Source organism: Ochotona curzoniae, unplaced genomic scaffold (assembly GCF_017591425.1).
Source record: "Ochotona curzoniae isolate NIBS_2020 unplaced genomic scaffold, NIBS_Ocur_1.0 contig_1, whole genome shotgun sequence".
Classification (NCBI taxonomy): domain Eukaryota; kingdom Metazoa; phylum Chordata; class Mammalia; order Lagomorpha; family Ochotonidae; genus Ochotona; species Ochotona curzoniae.
Genome location: NW_024464918.1, coordinates 11,524,652 through 11,543,252, shown reverse-complemented (window position 1 = coordinate 11,543,252; position 18,601 = coordinate 11,524,652). Strand labels below are relative to the sequence as shown.

Genomic DNA, 18,601 nt, shown 5'->3' with positions numbered 1-18,601 from the left:
CAGCTTCTGCAATGAATCTAACCCGTATGCCCAAAGGAATACTGCAGCATGTTTAGAAAACATTCTGCTCTTATCCTTCTTGTTGTGTTTAAATCATCCCCTCAGTCAGTGCCAGGAACTTCCTGAGATAGAACGTAACCACTGAGACTGTGCTCAAGACCACGGTGTTGGCGTATGGGAAGTTTATTTCTTGGGCAAATACTCTTGATATTTATACAGTCTCTCTTTTCCATTATAACTCTAGTATTAATATGCTATCTTTAAAAATGTTTTCTATAGAGGACTGCTTTTTTTTTTGGCTGAAGAATATCAATTTTGTATTTGAAAAATGGCATAGTATCGCTAAGATGAGAGCTGCCTCGTTGGCTGTTACAAACTACCATTTTTGGAAAACTTAAGAGAATGCAAGGTCCCAAGTGATGGGATATTTTTCAAGAAATTATTATTGTATAACTAACTACCACACTGCGAACAGGAAATATTATGTCTCAAGGTTATTTACACAGGTTATAGAATTTTGATCAAGACTTTTCAGATAAAAAGAAACTCAGATATTGCAATGTATCCTCATTATGAAAGTTAATCTCTCGATATAAACTGCTCATGGGATGGTGTAGGGAGAATGGTGCTCAGTGAAAAAGAAATAAATATCTACGGTAATAAAATTGGCCTTTATCTAACTTCTTAAATCCTGAAACCTCAGAATGATCAGCAGTTGGTTAGATACCTTAATATATATGCATCTAGTCCATATGCACAATTAGCACGGTAACCCCCTCCCTGAAATAAGCTTTTCTTATTAAGTAGGAGGAAGGTGACATTTTTTTCTAAGACATTGTTTTATAAGAATAGAAATGAAGGACCAGTTTGTTCAAATCTTGCTCATAGGTAGCTAGAGTACTGCATAATGTACAAGTATACATTATTTATGTGGAAGGCCAGGATTATTTTTAATTTCCAAATAGAATCATTTTAAAGTAAGGTGTTAAAATACATTTCACAGTGACTAATACTAGTAATTTAGTCTCCGTGTAGTCTTTTTCCCTTTGAATTTGATGGACAAAAAATAGCTTAGAGTAGTAAACAGACCTCCTTCATAAGTAATAAGTCCTCAGAACCAAACAAATAAATATGAGTCTGTGTTTCTTACTATACAACATTTCTAGTGAAAATATGGACTTTCTAATTCTTAAACAACTCATTTTCTAGGTCTTAATATAATCATAAGAAAGAGCAGATGTTTTAGCTAAGAAAAAGTGTTATTGTGATAAAAACAAAATCTGTGTTGGGAGAGTGTGGTAGAGATGTGTACGTACTGGGGATGAAGATGGGAACCTCCTAAGAGGATGGGCATGACAGCTGAAACACTGCTGTACTGCAGAAACAAAAACATCAGACCCATGACTGAAAAGAACTTCACTAGCTACGAGTTATTTTGTAAATTCAGATATGGATTCCATGCAGTGTAAGAGGCATCTTCAGAAAGTTCACTGAATGTATGTAGTATGAAAAAAAATATGCATTGATTGAAAAAAAATATTATCACATCAAAAACAGAGTTATATTTTTTTGAGTAACCCCATAAAATATGGTCTCCTTGACAGAAGTTTTTATTGAGATTAACTATTCACAAGGGAGAGAGGACAGCTTTTTAAATTTTCTGAGACATCTATTATTGCATATAATAGATCAACTTTAAAGTCCTATGCCAGAGGTACAAATGACCTGATAAAAGAAATGAGCTGCTTAAGAAACTGGACTGCTATCTTTTATAACTAAGGTGAAAATCACAGTCATCCTATTCATTCCCACCCCTCAACAAATTGTTTCTTTTTCTGCAAGCAACATTTCTCTAGTTCTTGGTGAGTGACTATATTTCTTTGAAAATGTCTGTGTTGAGTTGTCATAGTACTACAATAAATATGTTTTATCGGTTGATATATATGCCATCAGAGGCCAATGTAATAAAATGACAGTGAATGTGAAACAGAATCTATTAAATAAAGTTTTTCTATACCAAAATATGTTCTCATCCTTAAAATTGAAGATACATAGGTGGGCATATTTTTCCCCCACAATAATTTGAAATAAATCAGTATGATTTAGTGCAAAAAGGCAGTCATTTATACAACATGCTCTCAAGAATTCAAAGAGTAAATAAAGCTTGCTAAAATGTACTATATATTTCCCCAGAGTAGCCTAAATACCTAGAGAATCTGCCTGACAGTGTAAAAAATATTTGAAGGGAAGTCAAAGCCAAATACAAACATATTTTCAATACAATGCCGAGTGGGTTAGTATGATTTAGGCAAGTGTGTGTCCATTCTCAAACAACTCATTAAGCAGCAGCTGAGTTCTCCATATAGTCTGCCTCCCCGAAGTGGCATATTTAGATGCTGTTCTTCACTGAAAATATTAACTGTGAAATTTCATGTGTAAGCAGTGAATTACGAGGACTACACTGTGGACCAATTTTAGAAACAGCTAATCAAAGTCAATACGTTTCTCATTTGGGTGTGAGTATGTGGTGATGATATCTAATCAGAACTGTTGATAGACACTCACTGGCCTCATTTCCTGCTCCACCAGAGCGTGTAACTGAAGTGAAGACCGACATCTTCGTCACAAGTTTCGGACCCGTTTCAGACCATGATATGGTAAGTGGCACTGAATCTTTGAGTTTTCTTGAGAGATTTTCAAAACTGAACTTAGGTGAGAAAAAAATAGAGGTTAAGTATTTGGGAACAACTTGAAAAAGCTTGGCTATATCTTTGTGTCACTGTGTACTCAACATATAAAAAGTAACAGACATATATGTGCTTACAAATGATATCCGTGCAGTGGAAAAACACATCAGCTTGTTAGAATAGTCTTATTTCTATTGATGTAAATGATTGAGTTTCTTCACTTGGTTTGGGTTCTGTTAGCCGTGTAGTTCAAGTCGCCCCTCATTTGAGTTAGGCGGTCATGTTAATTTGTGATAGAAGGGAGAAATGCATACAAATGGTATAAACGTTGAATGAGTCTTCGACCAAAATCAGACATGGTTAAAACTAATTATACCAATGAGAAACATTCTGCTGCACTGATACACTCATTATGAGCACGAGTGATTATAAAATGAATACGGGGTTGTATTTTTTGATGTTCACTCAAATAAGCCAACACGAATTTCTTTCAGGAGTTACTTAATTAATAGGGCTGTGCATGTTTGATGTATGTATGATGTGTGTATGATGTTTCTGAGCTCAAACTTCTATATAAACAAAGCATCACAAACAGAACATGGAGACATACTATTGTGAATATTTCAGATATATTAATTGAATCTTAATTCTGAAATGTCTTGTTGTTAGAATAATCTTCGTTTGAAAAATGAATTCTGATACACGATTGCTTTAGTCATTTGTATGAAGCCTGCTTTTTGTGAGGTAATATAAGTAGGGGCTAGCAAGACGAGTTTTAAGATTGGAGAAATTCCAATTTGAACCTCTTCGTCACTCCCAGTATAATCTTGGACAAATTGCTTCAGTTCCTAAGACACAATGTTTCTCAACGTGTGTCTTATCATATATGTCTATAATAAGTGAGATATTTACCATTAATACTCCCAAATTGAAAAACAGTGTTATTTTTGCCTCTAGACCTATTATCATATCATATAGACTTCATGAAAGTTTCATTTTTACTCTACCAATCTAAATCCTGTATTTTACATGCTTCCATTAGATCCAAAAGCTTGATGGAATTACTTTTTACATTAATACAGCTTTCCTTTTCTATATTTCAGTAATTTGCATTAAATATGATATACAATTTACCATCTGGATACTTACAGATGATCACTTTGCAAAGTTATTTAGATTGCACAGATAAGTGTTATTTTCCTAAATTTGTTCCAGAAAATAAAATATATCTGTACTAGATGTATAGCTTCTGCCACTGAGGAACACAGAATTTGTCAGGATGAACAGAGAGCATCCAAATGAAAAAGGCACACAAAAGGACTAAAATAGACAAGTGTGTTTTCCTCCCAAAATCACAGATCAGCATAAATAACCCTTCCCTTTATCTCTCTTCCAGAAGCATATGAGGGGAAAAAGAGAGCATTTGAACATTTTCTACTGGTAAAGTTTATTATCTTATTGATCAAGTCATCAACAGAGGGCACAAAACATCACTAATATCCCATATTGATCAGAATACTGGCCCTAATGATAATAATTTTAAATTTTAAAATAACTATTCTCTTTCTGATACATATCATGATTCTTCACACAAAATTAGTGCTCCATTGAGGTCATGTGTTGTAGAAATCTTTTCCTTTGGAAAATATTTAGCATGTCTCTCAGTTACCGGTTCAAGTTAACTGTGACGTAAGGGCCCTAAAGAACCAGTGATTTTCCCCCTTTGAAGTAAAAAATATATAACAGGATTCTTAAAAGATTTATTTAATTGAAATGCAGAGCTGCAGAGCCAGGAGGAGACACACACAGAGTAAGGGGAGGGAGAGAGAGAGCGAGAGCTATAAAGAGTGAGCAAGCTTTTCCATCTACTGGTTCACTCCCCAAGCAGCTGAAATGGGCAGGAGTTAGATTGGCCAGGATAAAGTTATGAGGCTGGAAATGCATTTTGGATCCCCATGTGTGTGACAGGGGCCCGAGAACATGCCCACCACCTGTTACCATTCCATGTATATTAGAACAAAGTGGATGCGAAGTGGAGTAGTTTACACTAGAGCAGTCCACCATGGTGTGGTAATGAGGAGCTAATTACACTGCACCAAGGTGCCGTCTCACAAGAGGATTTCTCAGATAGCATCAATATAGCACTATATTTCACATAGGACCCTTGTCACACAACAGATAAAACTGATAGATACAATGTCTAACATATCACCCAAAGCTTCTGAATATGACAACAAAAGACAATGTTTTCTCTATAAAAGGGCAAATTAGTCATAGCTCTGCAAATATTTTTAAGTGGAAATTGTACTTGACTAGTTTGCTTTAGTAGATTCATCATTTAAACCAATATATGTAAGAATTATGAAGAAGGATCAGTGAACCGAGAAACAAAATATCAAGGCAGAAGGCTAAAGCTGTTTTTTCTAAACAGAGAAAAAAACTTCGTAATTTTAAAACTAAGAACTAATGTAATATTTAATCCATAATAACAACCACAACATAATTTGCCATTATCTAATAATCACAATATTTTAGGCATGACGCTAGAAACTTTATAGATTGATTTAGTTCTTATATGAAACCTTTTAGCTAAATACAATTTTTATACACATGTTCCAGAGAAGGACCGTGTGACCTGCTCAGTGTAGCAGCGGGAACCCGGTCTTTCCATCCCTAGAGACTCAATAGCTCTCAAGGCATCTGACTTTATCAGGAATAGAAAACAAAATTAGGACACCTCCTTAATTTTATTTTAAAAAACCACTAATTGGCCATCATAGAGAATATTCTCAGGGCACCAGGTTCTGACAGAAATATCGAGGCAGCACAATCACAGGGATTTGTTTTCTACAGTGCTTAAAACGTATTAAGTCAAAGCTTACAGAGATGGCAATAAATGTGGCAAGTAGGAACACTTCAATACAATATTTATTTAGGAACACAGTGGATGTTTTGTCCCAGATCTTCAGGATACGGCTTTCATCCTCCAGGGACTTACTCTGCTGAGGAAAAGAAGTGAGAGCAACTTTTCACTGGAGTAGTGAGGGATGGAAATATTCAACTTGAACAAATTCTTTCATCAAGCTTCTTGTAAGCTCACACTGTTCCACGGAGTCCTTCCCACTGCGTCCTACGTTTGTTTTGCTCACTTTTTAGGTGTTTCGTGTCCCAAGGCCCTCCCAAAGAAATAGCAATATCTCATTTCCAGCACCATAGGAATCTATGAATCCATGCTAATAAATAATCAAATGGGAAATAAATACTTTCTACCAATTGTTAAGAGCTTTGTAGGTTCTAGGCATATTGGAGGAAGTTGTTTACAGGCTTGAAGCTATTTCTCACAATGGCCAGGTGCAGTAGCCCCGCTTAGGAGTCCATGGCTGAGAAGGGTTTTGAAATTTACCATGAACAACGTGAGAATCAGCATCTTCTTCAAGGTCAATGTGACTGCAACAGCCTGTATCACTGGTGAGGTATGAGGGAATACTTGTGGATTCCATGTACTTTGAGTCCAGCCTGGAGTGCTAGCTTACAGCAGAGTGTTCACACAAATCTGAACTGGGAGCATGTTGGCTGCTTCCCATCTGCCCCAGAAGGCTCCCTGTGAATAACGGGGAGGAAGTGCCACCTTAACAAAGCCAGACACAGGCTGCATGGCCTCACAGGCTTGAAACTAAAGGATTTTTGTCTGAGGAATGAATTCATGACCCTCACTGACTTTGAGCCTGTGTTGGTCATTTGGAGGGAGCGAGGCACTTATTTAAGCCTGTGGGGCATTCCCCTCACTTCAAAGCTCTCATGTATGAACAAAGGTAAAGATATTCCAAAACAAACTGAAATTGAAAAAAATCAACACCACTTATTTGGCATTAAATAATGATGCAGACAATACTGAAGAAAGAAAATCTCCCAGTAAAAGTACGAAAATTCCAGAGCAAACAATAGGAATACTTAAAAAAAAAAAACTTGCAGGGTCAAGTAATTACTTATCAGTAATAACCTTAAATGTAAATGGTAAATTCTTCAAGTATAAGACACAGATTGATTGAAGGATTCAAAAACAAAATCCGTCTAGCCGCTGCCTTTAAGACACACAACTTACCACCAATGACACACACTGACCAAAAGTGAAAGTATGGGAAAAAAATATATCCCTTGTTAACAGAAAGCGAAAAAGAGCAGAAATAACCATCTGAATATTGGAAAAAATATACTTTAACACAAAAACTGTTAAAAGAGACAAAGAGAGTCATTGTGAAATTAAGTGTTCGATTCAACAGGAAAATGTGACTATAGTAATGTTTATGCAGTCAATGCCAGAATTCCTGGCTATTTAAAACAAATGTAAATGAATATAAATGGAGATGTCTTTTGCAGTGCAATAATGAATAGCTAAAATACAACTTCACCACCTCATTTTGTCAATGGATAGACCAACTAGAACAAATATCAGCAAAGAGCTAATGGGACTGACCTACACTGTGTACAAAATGGATCTAATCGATACCTATAGAACGTATCACTCATTTCATCCCCATTTCATCCTCTAGCTTCAGAATACACAGTCTTTCATCAGTGCATGGAACTTTTTCTAGAATAGACCATATACCAACCTATTGTGTAAGTCTCAGGAATCTCACAGAAATTAAATCACATATCTTTTCTGATCATTGCGGAATGAAGTTGGAAATCAACAATTAAAGAAATTCTAGAAAAAATGCACCCATCCCACTAAACAGCATGCTCCTGAATTAACACTGGGTTGTAGAATCAAAAGGAAAAATAGAGAAATTCTTGGAAACAAGTAAAGATGATAACATGGCATATCAAAATATAAGGGATATAGCAAAAACAGAGTGAATAGGGAAGTTTATAGAAATTAGTGCCCACATCAAAAAATTAGAAAGGCATGAAATAAATGACAAAACAATGCATCTTAATGACCTATAAAAACAGGAAGAAACCGAGCCCCAAATTAGTAGAAGTAAAGAAATAATTAATGTGAGAAAAACCATAAGTAAAATTGATATAAATACCAAAAAAATCAGCAAAATGAAGGGCAAGATTTTTGAATAAGTAAATAAAATTGAACTGGTTCAGCTAACTAGCAAATAAGAGAGGATCAAATTAATAAAATCAGAGATGAAGAGAGAGATGTCACAAAGGAAATCAAAGAAAAAGAATTAGCAGGAATCACTACACACAAATTTTTTATAAATGAAAAATCTAGTGGATATGTAGAGATTTATGAACACATAAAATCAACCAAGATTGAATCTTGAAGAAATAAAAATGTAAACCTATCGATAACTAAGATGGAGATTAAGGCAGTGATAGAAGCTCTCTTAACAGAAAGCTTTTATTGCTGAGCTCTATCAAACTTTTCAAGAACTAATTTTAATTTTTCTTAATATTTTCAAAAACAATTGAGGAATCCTCTCAAACTTCTCCTATGAGGCCAACATCACCCCAATTCCAAAGCCAGAAATAAATATCTAATAAGAAGAACAATAGACTAATGCCAATTATGAACATAGATGAAAAAATTCTCAACAAAATATTGACTATTTGGATCTAAGAACACATCAGAAAAATATTTCACAGGGACCAAGTTGAATTTGTCTCTGTTAGGCAGGGATGATTCAACAGATACACATCAATAAATGTGATACCTCATATTCACAAACTAAAGAGGAAAAATCATGAGTATCTTGAAAGATTCAGGGAAAGCATTTGATAAAATACAACAACGTTCCATGATAAAAGATATTAAGAAAATTGGATGTAGAAGAAGCATTTCAAAACACAATCAAGGCAATCGATGAGAAACCACACCCAGCATCACATGGAATGGGGAAAAGCTGAAAGCATTTCCACTAAGCTCTGGAACCATACCAGAATGCCCACTCTCATTGCTGCTATTCAAAGCCAGAGCTATTAGGCAAGCATAAATCAAAGGGATACAAAACAGAAATAAAAAACTTAAATTATTCCTGTTTGTACATGACATGCTTCTGTAGGGAAATTAAAGACCCAATAAGGGCCTGGTGCGGTGGCGCAGTGGTTAAGGTCCTCACCTTGCACACCCGGGATCCCATATGGGTGCCGGTTCTAATCCCGGCAGCCCCACTTCCCTTCCAGCTCCCTGCCTGTGGCCTGGGAAGGCAGTCGAGGATGGCCCAAAGCTTTGGGACCCTGCACCCGCGTGGGAGACCCGGAAGAGGCTCCTGGCTTCGGATCGGCATAGTATCGGCCGTTGCGCTCACTTGGGGAGTGAATCATTGGACAGAAGATCTTCCTCTCTGTCTCTCCTCTCTATATATCTGCCTTTCCAATAAAAAATAATAAAAATAAATCTTTAAAAAAAATAATAAAAAGACCCAATAAGAGACTACTGGAACTTACGAGACTATTTGGTAAAGTTGCAGGTTATAAAGTAGACAGGCAAAAACTGATAGGGATTGTATACGCAGACAATACCATGACTGAGAAACAGGTTGTGAAATTAGTGCTATTTGCATTAGCTACTAAAAACACTTCCGAATTAACTTAACCAATGAAGTGAAAGATCTCTACAATATAAATAACAAAGCATTTAAAGAGAAATAAGAAGACACCAAAAACAATGGAAGAATCATGTTCGTGGATTGAAATACTGTCACTAAAAGGCTCAGACTACTCAAAGAACTTTACAAATTCAATGTGCTCACAGTCGATACAAATAATGTTCCTCTCAAATCTCCTTTTCTAAATCTGTGTGTATGCAACATATGAAATTGTTTCACCATAACTCATAAATAAAATATATTTTAAAAAAATCACCTGGGGCCATTCAGCTGAAAGGTTTGGAATTTGAATCCATCAACAGTATGCCATGGGCTTTGCCTCTTTCTACTAACTTGTTCCAAACTGCTGAAGATGGGATTCTGTCCCACACTACTTCAGATGCTCTTCTTCAAGTAACGAACAGGGACCATCGAGCAGGATGTCATACTTCACAGATGATGGAGCACCTGCCATAGTTTTCAGAAAATGAGAGATCAAATATTCACACTCTTAGGCAGTGACTGATCTTCAGTAACTGCGTTAATTCCAGATTTGCTTTTCTACTTCCAACAGAGGCCATAGTAGAAATGAACTTTACCAAGTTATATTTTTCCCTTTGTATGTGTATATGAGTAAGTGGTATGCATTTGAAGGGAGAATCATGAATGAGTTTTGTGATGTCATTGCCTGTTCACACAGGTGAGTAGAGCTGGGTCTGGATGTATAAAGGACTCAATGTTAGGGTGCAAGCATGTTTTGATATAATTTTTTGCAGTCATTGTCTTTTATACCTTGTCAAGATTTCATAGTACATCGATTTTAAATTTAACTTTTATTTTCAAAAAATACTGGGAGTAAAGAGATGAACTAAACATTTGGATGGTATCATCTTAGGCATTTTTGGAAACCTATTTTTGGTAGTGTTTGAACTGTTGAGTAAATTAAAGAGTTCTTTTGATTGTTAATAATTGAGTCCATGTGTCTAAACCTTGAGTAACACAAATACCCTATATTGTATGTCACACCCCAGGCTGTGTTGTCCATGATGGCAACAGATCCAGTCCAGGTTATATTCATGTATTTATTTAATAGACATCATTGTACTGTATTATTTTCTGATGAAATCCTCAGTCTCCCTCCTCGTATCTCCCCTTTTTCCTGTTTGAATCCTATTCAGTTTCTCTATGAGCATTTCTTATAGTACCCATGACTAAATCGTTTCTCCCTCTGCTAAATTTAGCAGATATGCAAGAAGTGTTTGGGTAAATGCCTATCGTTTGTCACTCTTCCATTTGATTCCTCCAAGCACACAAAAATCAAACTAACCAATGAAATGACTGGACTTGCCACAAAGACAGACAGATAAACTCCCTTGTGTCTCTCTCCACTGCAATGGGTGGTATGCTCTGTGCATTACAAACTGTCCAATAATAGTTCTAAATTACTCAACCAGTAATTCCTCAACAATGCCAAATGTGCCGGAAGGACATATTGAACTTTCAGACCTTTTTTAAGCCATGGGAAGGAGATAAGTAGATAAATGCCTTCAGACATAATTATTGTGTATTCTTAAGCACAAAGTATATGATTTAATAAAACCAGATGCTTTTTGAGACATTATGATGCAGCAGGATATTTCACCATCCATCTTCCTTCTGGTGAGCAGCATGCTTGGGTTGACAGAGAATGTGGTAACGTTCATTTCAAACTATTGAGTCCAAATACAGTGTCAGTGTAGCAAGTTTTACAGGCGAGATAGATACCACCTGTTTCAATTTTTAGAGCTGGTAAAGCTCATTGCTTATTTTCAGATTAGCAGATGTTTGTCTCTGGGTATTGCTATAAGGGATGCTATGTTTATTCAAATAAATAAAGTCTCTAACTGTGAATGATGATGACTTTCACACATTTTTCATGTGACTTACGCACACGATCACACATCAACTCACACATAGACACATTCTGCATTTCTTTTTTACTTACATTTTTTGAGGGGAAATGAATCCCTTCATTTCATAATCTTCATTGTCTTTACACTATCTGTGCCAACAAGGTTCACTTAATCAAAAAGACAATGAAATTTTTACAGTCCAGTAGAATCATGACCACCTTGCCTTAGGATACACAGTGCTTTTTCTTTATGGCTGGAAATATCTAATGTAAATGTTGGCCTTTCAATAATTGCCTCTGAGTGTGATTTCTACTGTAATAAATTTTATTTGTTTTGACTGCAGGTTTGGTAGAGGTTAAGGTAGACATTAGGGTGGGGTGTTACTCTTATTTTACAGTCTAAGAACATGATAGGCCTGAAGCTTCTAATTAGAAAAAAGTTGGGGGTTTTAGAAATATATTTATGTATCTCTAAGATACATAAATTTTGGATTTATGTGTATCATTATGGCAACCAGTGATTTCCAGGACACTTAAATGTATTACAAGTTTACTTCTGGAACATTACATAGCTCACCTTTTGCTTCCAAACTTGTAAAAATTATGGATGCTCCGTGTAAGATATTTGCATTGCAAAATACAGCACGGTAATATTTGCTCCATTTTCCAAAACTACCTAGGAATATACAATAGATGTCTTTTTCCGTCAAAGCTGGAAGGATGAAAGGTTAAAATTTAAAGGGCCCATGACCGTTCTCCGGTTAAATAATCTAATGGCAAGTAAAATCTGGACCCCAGACACCTTTTTTCACAATGGAAAGAAGTCGGTGGCCCACAACATGACCATGCCCAACAAACTGCTACGGATCACAGAGGACGGCACCTTGCTGTACACCATGAGGTAAGGGTGGCCGCACTTCCCTTCAGGACCCCTTCTACACTGAATCTCCTCTTTACAGGCACTGATAGGCTATGATGGTTTCTTATTTTGGCTTCTTACTTGTCCTGATTTTTAACATAAGAAATTACTATATTAAAACTTGGCTTTCTGAAATGTTATCCTAGCATCTAAATGTCAAGAAAATTATTCTAATAACGAAAAATGATTATAATATTTTGAGGAATAACATTTTCTCCTCTAAGTCTCACATGGTTCTGAACTCTGCTAGGGTATAGATTAAATTTCTATAAGTTATCTGACGCTAAATCTGAATATTTTTCTGCTGTAAGTGAAGGAATTAAAAAACTGAAAAATATAGCAAAAAATACAAATTAATGTCAAACATTTATTTGAAGAAGATTATGAACCACAATAATATAGACTGTGAGTACAATAAAACTAATATTATAAATTGAAAACCATGTACAATATATTTCTGCTTACAACTATTTTACCCTTTTTGAGATTACTGCAAAATTTGGCATTTACTAACTGCTCAAAACATTCACTATGAAATGTAGAAAATGCATAAAGAAAAAAGGTAAACTTTAAGACATTATTAATTTATGAGAAATTAAGTAATGTCCTGGACACAGTCTTGAGATCAGCAGCATTTCATTCTCAGATGAATTATTTTTAATGCTGTTTTAGTAAATCTGGCCAGTGCTTATAAATATAAGCAGCCCAATTATTCTTTTGGTATAATTGGCATTAATGGCATTTTTTCAATTAAAGGCATTGTATTTAGCATGGGAGTAGAATGATATTTTGAGTGAAAAAATATGCCAGAATGAATTGCTTTTCAAATTAGAAACAACGAAATGAAAGAGGAAGAAAATGCTTTAAGAGATACTTTAGGTGTTGGAACTAACTAGCCAATGTAATCAGAACCTAAAAAATAAATAACAGCAACAAGAACAAAAATAAAGCATAAAAACGAAGGGACAATGGGCCTGTGTTGAGGCATTTCAAATCATCCTGGTGGGACATACTTACATTTAAAACCTAGACTATTATTCCCGATAGCAATCCAATATTTATCTCTGAGCCCACACCCAATGTTCAATCCTTTCAAGTATCAATGATCAGAAATGGAATTTATGTATCCTGATCATTTTGCCTATTAGTGATTTCAGATATGTGCCATTTTCCTCTGCTGCTTTGTCTTAAAGAGCTACCGAGAAGCTCAGATCTGCTGGATGCTCAAGTGGAATGGTTAATGCTCTCTGCCCAGCCAGGGAGTGAAGCTTTTGGCCTCCAACTTGCTCTCTGAACAGAGCAGTCAAGGGGCAAAGAGAACATCTCGGAAGAAACAGCATGAGGGGAAGAGGCCCTAGTATGAATGTAAAAACAAGGGGAAAAAAGCTAGCTTATCTTTTTCATATTCTTGATTTATCATCCATTTTTATGTTTATCATATTCTTTAATAATTGGTCAAGAATGTAATCACTGTTATTCATTTCCTATTTGAATGATTCTGTATTACAGCTAAAAATTTCACTGGCTTGTTATAAAACTATCTTACTGCATTTCTTGAGACATGAACTATTTAATATATGGGCAAAAAGTGTTAAAAGGAAAATGAGGATAAATTCCTGTATAATGCTGCAGAGCAAGCATATTCCTTTTGAATTCTTTCCTTAGCAATCATTTTTGAAAAGTCTGACTGAAATTCACATTCCAGAATATCCTAAGAACTAAAACAGAAGCACGCGGAGTCTTGGCAATTTTTTAATAAAATTAAATGACTGGAATAAAACGAGATCACATTCAAACTCTCAACGGGACTTTACAATAACTTTGATATCATAGAGTTCCAAGGATTCTGCTCCTTTAGTTATGCCTCTTACTTAATGCATTCTTTACTACCTTTGGGTGGGAAAGAGAAAAGAAACTACGTTTGAAACAGGCGATGTTACCTTATTTTCCTTGATATCAATATCTTTTGCCCAACTAAGGATGAACTAGTTCTGCAAATTTGGATTTTCATAAATTCTTGGTTATATTTGCTGTAGCTGGGTGGAGTGGTTGATGGAGCTTATTTGGGAAACCATTAGTAACATTTATACGTTGTATGAAATTGGTATTTTTCAAAGGAAACAAATGGACATACTCCATATGTACACATACAGAGAGGAAGCTCTTCCCTCCAATGATTCACTCCCCAAGTGACCGCAACAGCTTCAGCTGAGCCAATCTGAAGCCAGGAGCCTTCCGGGTCTCCCACGAGGGTGCAGGGTCCCAAAGTCTTGGGCCGTCCTTGACTGCATTCCCAGGCCACAGGCAGGGAGCTGGATGGGAAGTGGGCCTACCGGGATCAGAACTGGTGCCTATATGTTATCTTGGCGCATTCAAGGCGAGGACCTTAGCCGCTATGCTATCGCACTGGCCCTATACTCTAGTTCTTAAACATTCTTTTTGAGTCCTACATTATTAAAAACTCAGCGTAACTCTAAGCTTGTATTTTCTCCTTTTTGTGGATGTATTTACCAAAATTGGTAACATCACACTTGTGTATGCTGCTAACCTACGGGCCTTTTGTTTGTATCTTCTGTTTCCCTTAATGAATAAGGCTGACTGTGAGAGCTGAATGTCCAATGCATTTGGAGGACTTCCCTATGGATGCCCATGCCTGCCCACTAAAATTTGGGAGCTGTGAGTAAATTCATTTCTAACCTTCTTTATTATCATGAATGATTAAGACTGTAACTAAGATGCCTTCAATTCATTACATCTATTAGAGAAGAATATCAAGAAAACTTTCATAATAATATACTAAAAGAACTTTCTGTGTAGAAACCCTTGATATAACTTAACAAAGTTGTTGCTGAAGAGCAGTGATTCTGTAAATACAGGGATGAACATCAAAAATTAAACTCTTCAGTGGAATTTTTCTGTTTTTGTTGTAGTCAGTAAAAAAAGAGGGGTAGGTATGGGTGCTTATACATCATGAAGAACATTCTCCTGCTAATAAATACAAGTCATTGTGTTCATTTCACATCATGACCTAGGATTGTTTGACCTTAAGAGTACTTTAATTTGTTTACCAGGTGGTAATAAGAGTAAGTGGTGAGAGACGTAGCTGTTTCTTAGTAACAAACTTTAAACCTACACAGTTTTCAGACAAGAAGTACCCTAATTATATTCTTAGGAAATTCCAAGATTTATTTGTATATTCCACGGAATTCATGTGCATATTCATGTTCTTGAAGGCATCCCACTGTATAAGTCTCCTTTACGATAGCTTTTGGGGTTACTGCTGTATAAAAATATTCAGAGCATCTCTGAGGATCCATGAGAAGGGGGGCCAGGAGAACCAGGTTCTGTGGTCTTCCCTCTGTCCTGCTGCATGTGTGAAATGAGTGGAAATAAAAATTCCCAGTTTGCTGCAGAGGAATTACTTAGAAGGACTGAGTCAACTCCCGCAATATCGAAGATGCTTTGTGTTCTCAGCAGACAGGCAGTCTAAGCAACTATTTTGGTGAAGATATGATTCATAAAAGAAAAATAGTGGTGAGGTAGGAAGAGAGCAAGCAAAGAAAATAGCACAGGACCTTCAGGCTCTCTGGCTGTACTAGTCATGGAGAGACAGCTGACTCTATTTATAATTCTCACTGTAAACTAAAACCCAAGGATTAATGACTTGAAAAATTCTCAGCTACACAGGCCTTGGGGAAAAACTTTCTTTACCCTAGCCTTTCCCCAAATCTTCTCTATGTTCTATGTCACAGATTACTATGCTTTCTTATATGACCAGCCCCATTTCAAACAATGTAAATATGTTTTGTATTAGGTGTATGTCAGAATTTTATGTTAATATGTGTATATTTGTTGTGAAAGTCATCTAATCCACAGCATAATCTATAGTTAAGAAGATAACAAATCATGGCTTGCTTAGAACAGTAGTAACTTAAGTCAATTATTCTAGTATGATTACTGAGAGAACCCTCTTTGTCCTGAAAAATCAATGTCCAGATTTTGACAATGAATTACAGTATGTTTTCTGCATTTTTAGTCAAGTATTAGTCATTTTGATTCACCATACTATTTAGTCAAGTACATTCTTAGCAATGAAGACAGGTATAAGAAGGTTTAGATTTCATAAAATATGATGAAGGTAAATGTGCAGTTAGAGGGAGAGTTAGATAGATGATAGACAAATATGCATAATCCACTGGCTGGTTCACGTCCAAAACTGTCACAGTGGCAGAGGCTGAGCAGGGCTGACATCATGAGCTTCGCCCAGACCGCCCACACAGTGCAGGGTCCCATCCACTTGGTCCATCCTCTGCTGTTTTTCTAGGCACATTATAAAAGGAACTGGATTTGAAGTGGAGCAGCGGGTACTCCAGTCAGAGCCCATTTGGGATGCCAGTGTCACAGGTGCTGGCTTAACGCATTAAACCAGAATGCTGGCCCAATATGTTAGCTTTTAAATTGCTCATTAGTTCAGCACTAACAGAGCTGATGTTGAAGGTATCTTTAGATGGTCATCCTCATCACAAGATGGCTGCTGAAATTCACACCATTGTATCTGCTTTCAAGACTGAGTGGAGTAATTGGTCAGGAAAACAGGAGTAGTGCTATTATCCAAATGGTAAAAGCTTTCTATAAAATCCTGGGAGGCATCAAGTCTCATATCAAATGTGTGTGACATTGCTAATGGTATTTGCAAAGGAGGATATGGAATTTAAAAATATATACCATCCTGAAGAGTTTTGGAAATATTTTAGGAAAATGAAAATGGATAATGCATAGAAAATACTTTTCTTTTTTTTTGTTTCATTCTTTTATTTATTTATTTATTTATTTATTTATTTATTTATTTATTTTTAAAAACTGGGTGAGGGACTGGTGTAGCTCATTTGGCTAGCCTCCACCTGCAAGTGTCAGCAGCCCATATGGGTGCTGCTTTGTGTCACAGCTGTTCCACATCCTTTGCAGCTCCCTTCCTGCGGCCTGGGAAATCAGTAGAGGATGGTCCAAAGCCTTGGGACCCTGTGCCTGCATAGGAGACCTGGAAGAGGCTGCTTTCTTGGCTTTAGCTTGACTCAGCTCTGGCTGTTGCAACCATCTGGGAAGTAAATCAGCAGATGGAAGATCTTTCTGTCTTTCTTTCTCCCTGTAAATGCTTTATCAACAAAAATAAATAATTTTTTTTTAAAGAAAACTGAAGCCCAAATAAAATAAGGGGGCTATTTTCTACCTCAGAGCCTTTGTACATGCTCCTTTGTTGCCTAGGTTACCCTTTTTGCTTTTCAGCAGGGCTTATTTCTTCCATCTCACTACATGTTAAGATGAACATCTTCTGGGACCTCAGCAAATGATCTTAACATTCGTACTACTCTTGGAGACCACAGGGATCACCTATTTTATACCTTTGATTACTGCAGTAATTACTAGCTTTACTTATTGGCTAATAAATGGTATTTGTTGTCAGTAGACTGAAACCTTCATAAAAACAGAAGGTGATTTGCTCACAATTTTCCTAAGTTAGAGGTTAACATAATGGGGGCACTCACTAAATCTTTATCGACTGGGTGATGATTCTAATAATAGAGCTTTAAATATCTCATCAACATGTAAGTTTTAGCAAAGAGAAAATGAGACCTCTCAGGGGTTAAAAGGGAACATCGGTCATTGAAACAAAGGCTGAAAGCAATACTGACCACTTACCATTACAGGACATTCTTTATCAGGAAAGACACTGGAGGTCCCATTGCTGCTTAGCTGTTTCCTCTTTCTGACCTCATTAGCATATTTCAAAGGTGTGGAAACTGAGGCAATTGTGGGCTAAAGGTTGTGTGGCTCACATGTGGAGGTGAGGCAAGTGTCTCAGCAAACTATCAGAAAAGGGGATAAGCCAGAGGAGTTTCCAGTAATATAGTGAAATTCTCTGTAAGAAATGTTTGTGAAGTTTCTGAAGCAATCTCATCCATATGCTACTAGAAAGGAATGCATTAAAGCAGATGTTCTCCTTATCACGCTCCCTGAAACTCAGATTGTCAGTGGTAAACTACACTTTCTGTCGGTTAGGGATACAGCCCTATTTCTTCACATAGTCAGTTAACTAGAAGATATGTGCATCATATGGCTATCACCTTTTAATTATTATCATCAAAGAAAACACAAAATAAGGCTTTGATGTTGAAACAAGAGATTCGTGTTATGGATTCTGACAGTAAGACTTAAGCAAGGACTGAATTCTGTAGAGACTTCATAAAAGATATATATATATATATTTTGACCAAGTGATTATCAAGCATGATGCCTTGTAAAGAGGAAGAACAGAGAGATTATGAGTGGATATTTTGATGAATTCTGAACTACAAGTTAGAAATTGTTTAGTTTACCTGCTTCATACAAAACAGGAGAAACAGACTCATGAAAGTCAACATATAGTGTCAAATAGCAACCGTCCTTTTGATACTGAATTAATACCCAAGTTTACACCGTTTTTAAGATCTTTCATAGTCATCGCGCAAAGCTTTTGGCTTATAGCATTTTTCTTAGGTAATAGGATTTATTTGAAATTATA

At 36.2% G+C, this 18,601-nt stretch overlaps 1 protein-coding gene across 1 annotated transcript in view; it reads left to right on the top strand.

Annotated features, from left to right (window-relative positions):
- The window catches only part of GABRA1 (gamma-aminobutyric acid type A receptor subunit alpha1), a 50,486-nt gene that overhangs the window by 11,868 nt on the left and 20,017 nt on the right, over window positions 1–18,601 (top strand). Inside the window, exons 4-6 of the mRNA XM_040975699.1 lie at window positions 2,590–2,657; window positions 11,804–12,024; window positions 14,636–14,718. Of these exons, the coding sequence (XP_040831633.1) occupies window positions 2,590–2,657; window positions 11,804–12,024; window positions 14,636–14,718 (372 nt within the window). The remainder of the gene's footprint in view (window positions 1–2,589; window positions 2,658–11,803; window positions 12,025–14,635; window positions 14,719–18,601) is intronic.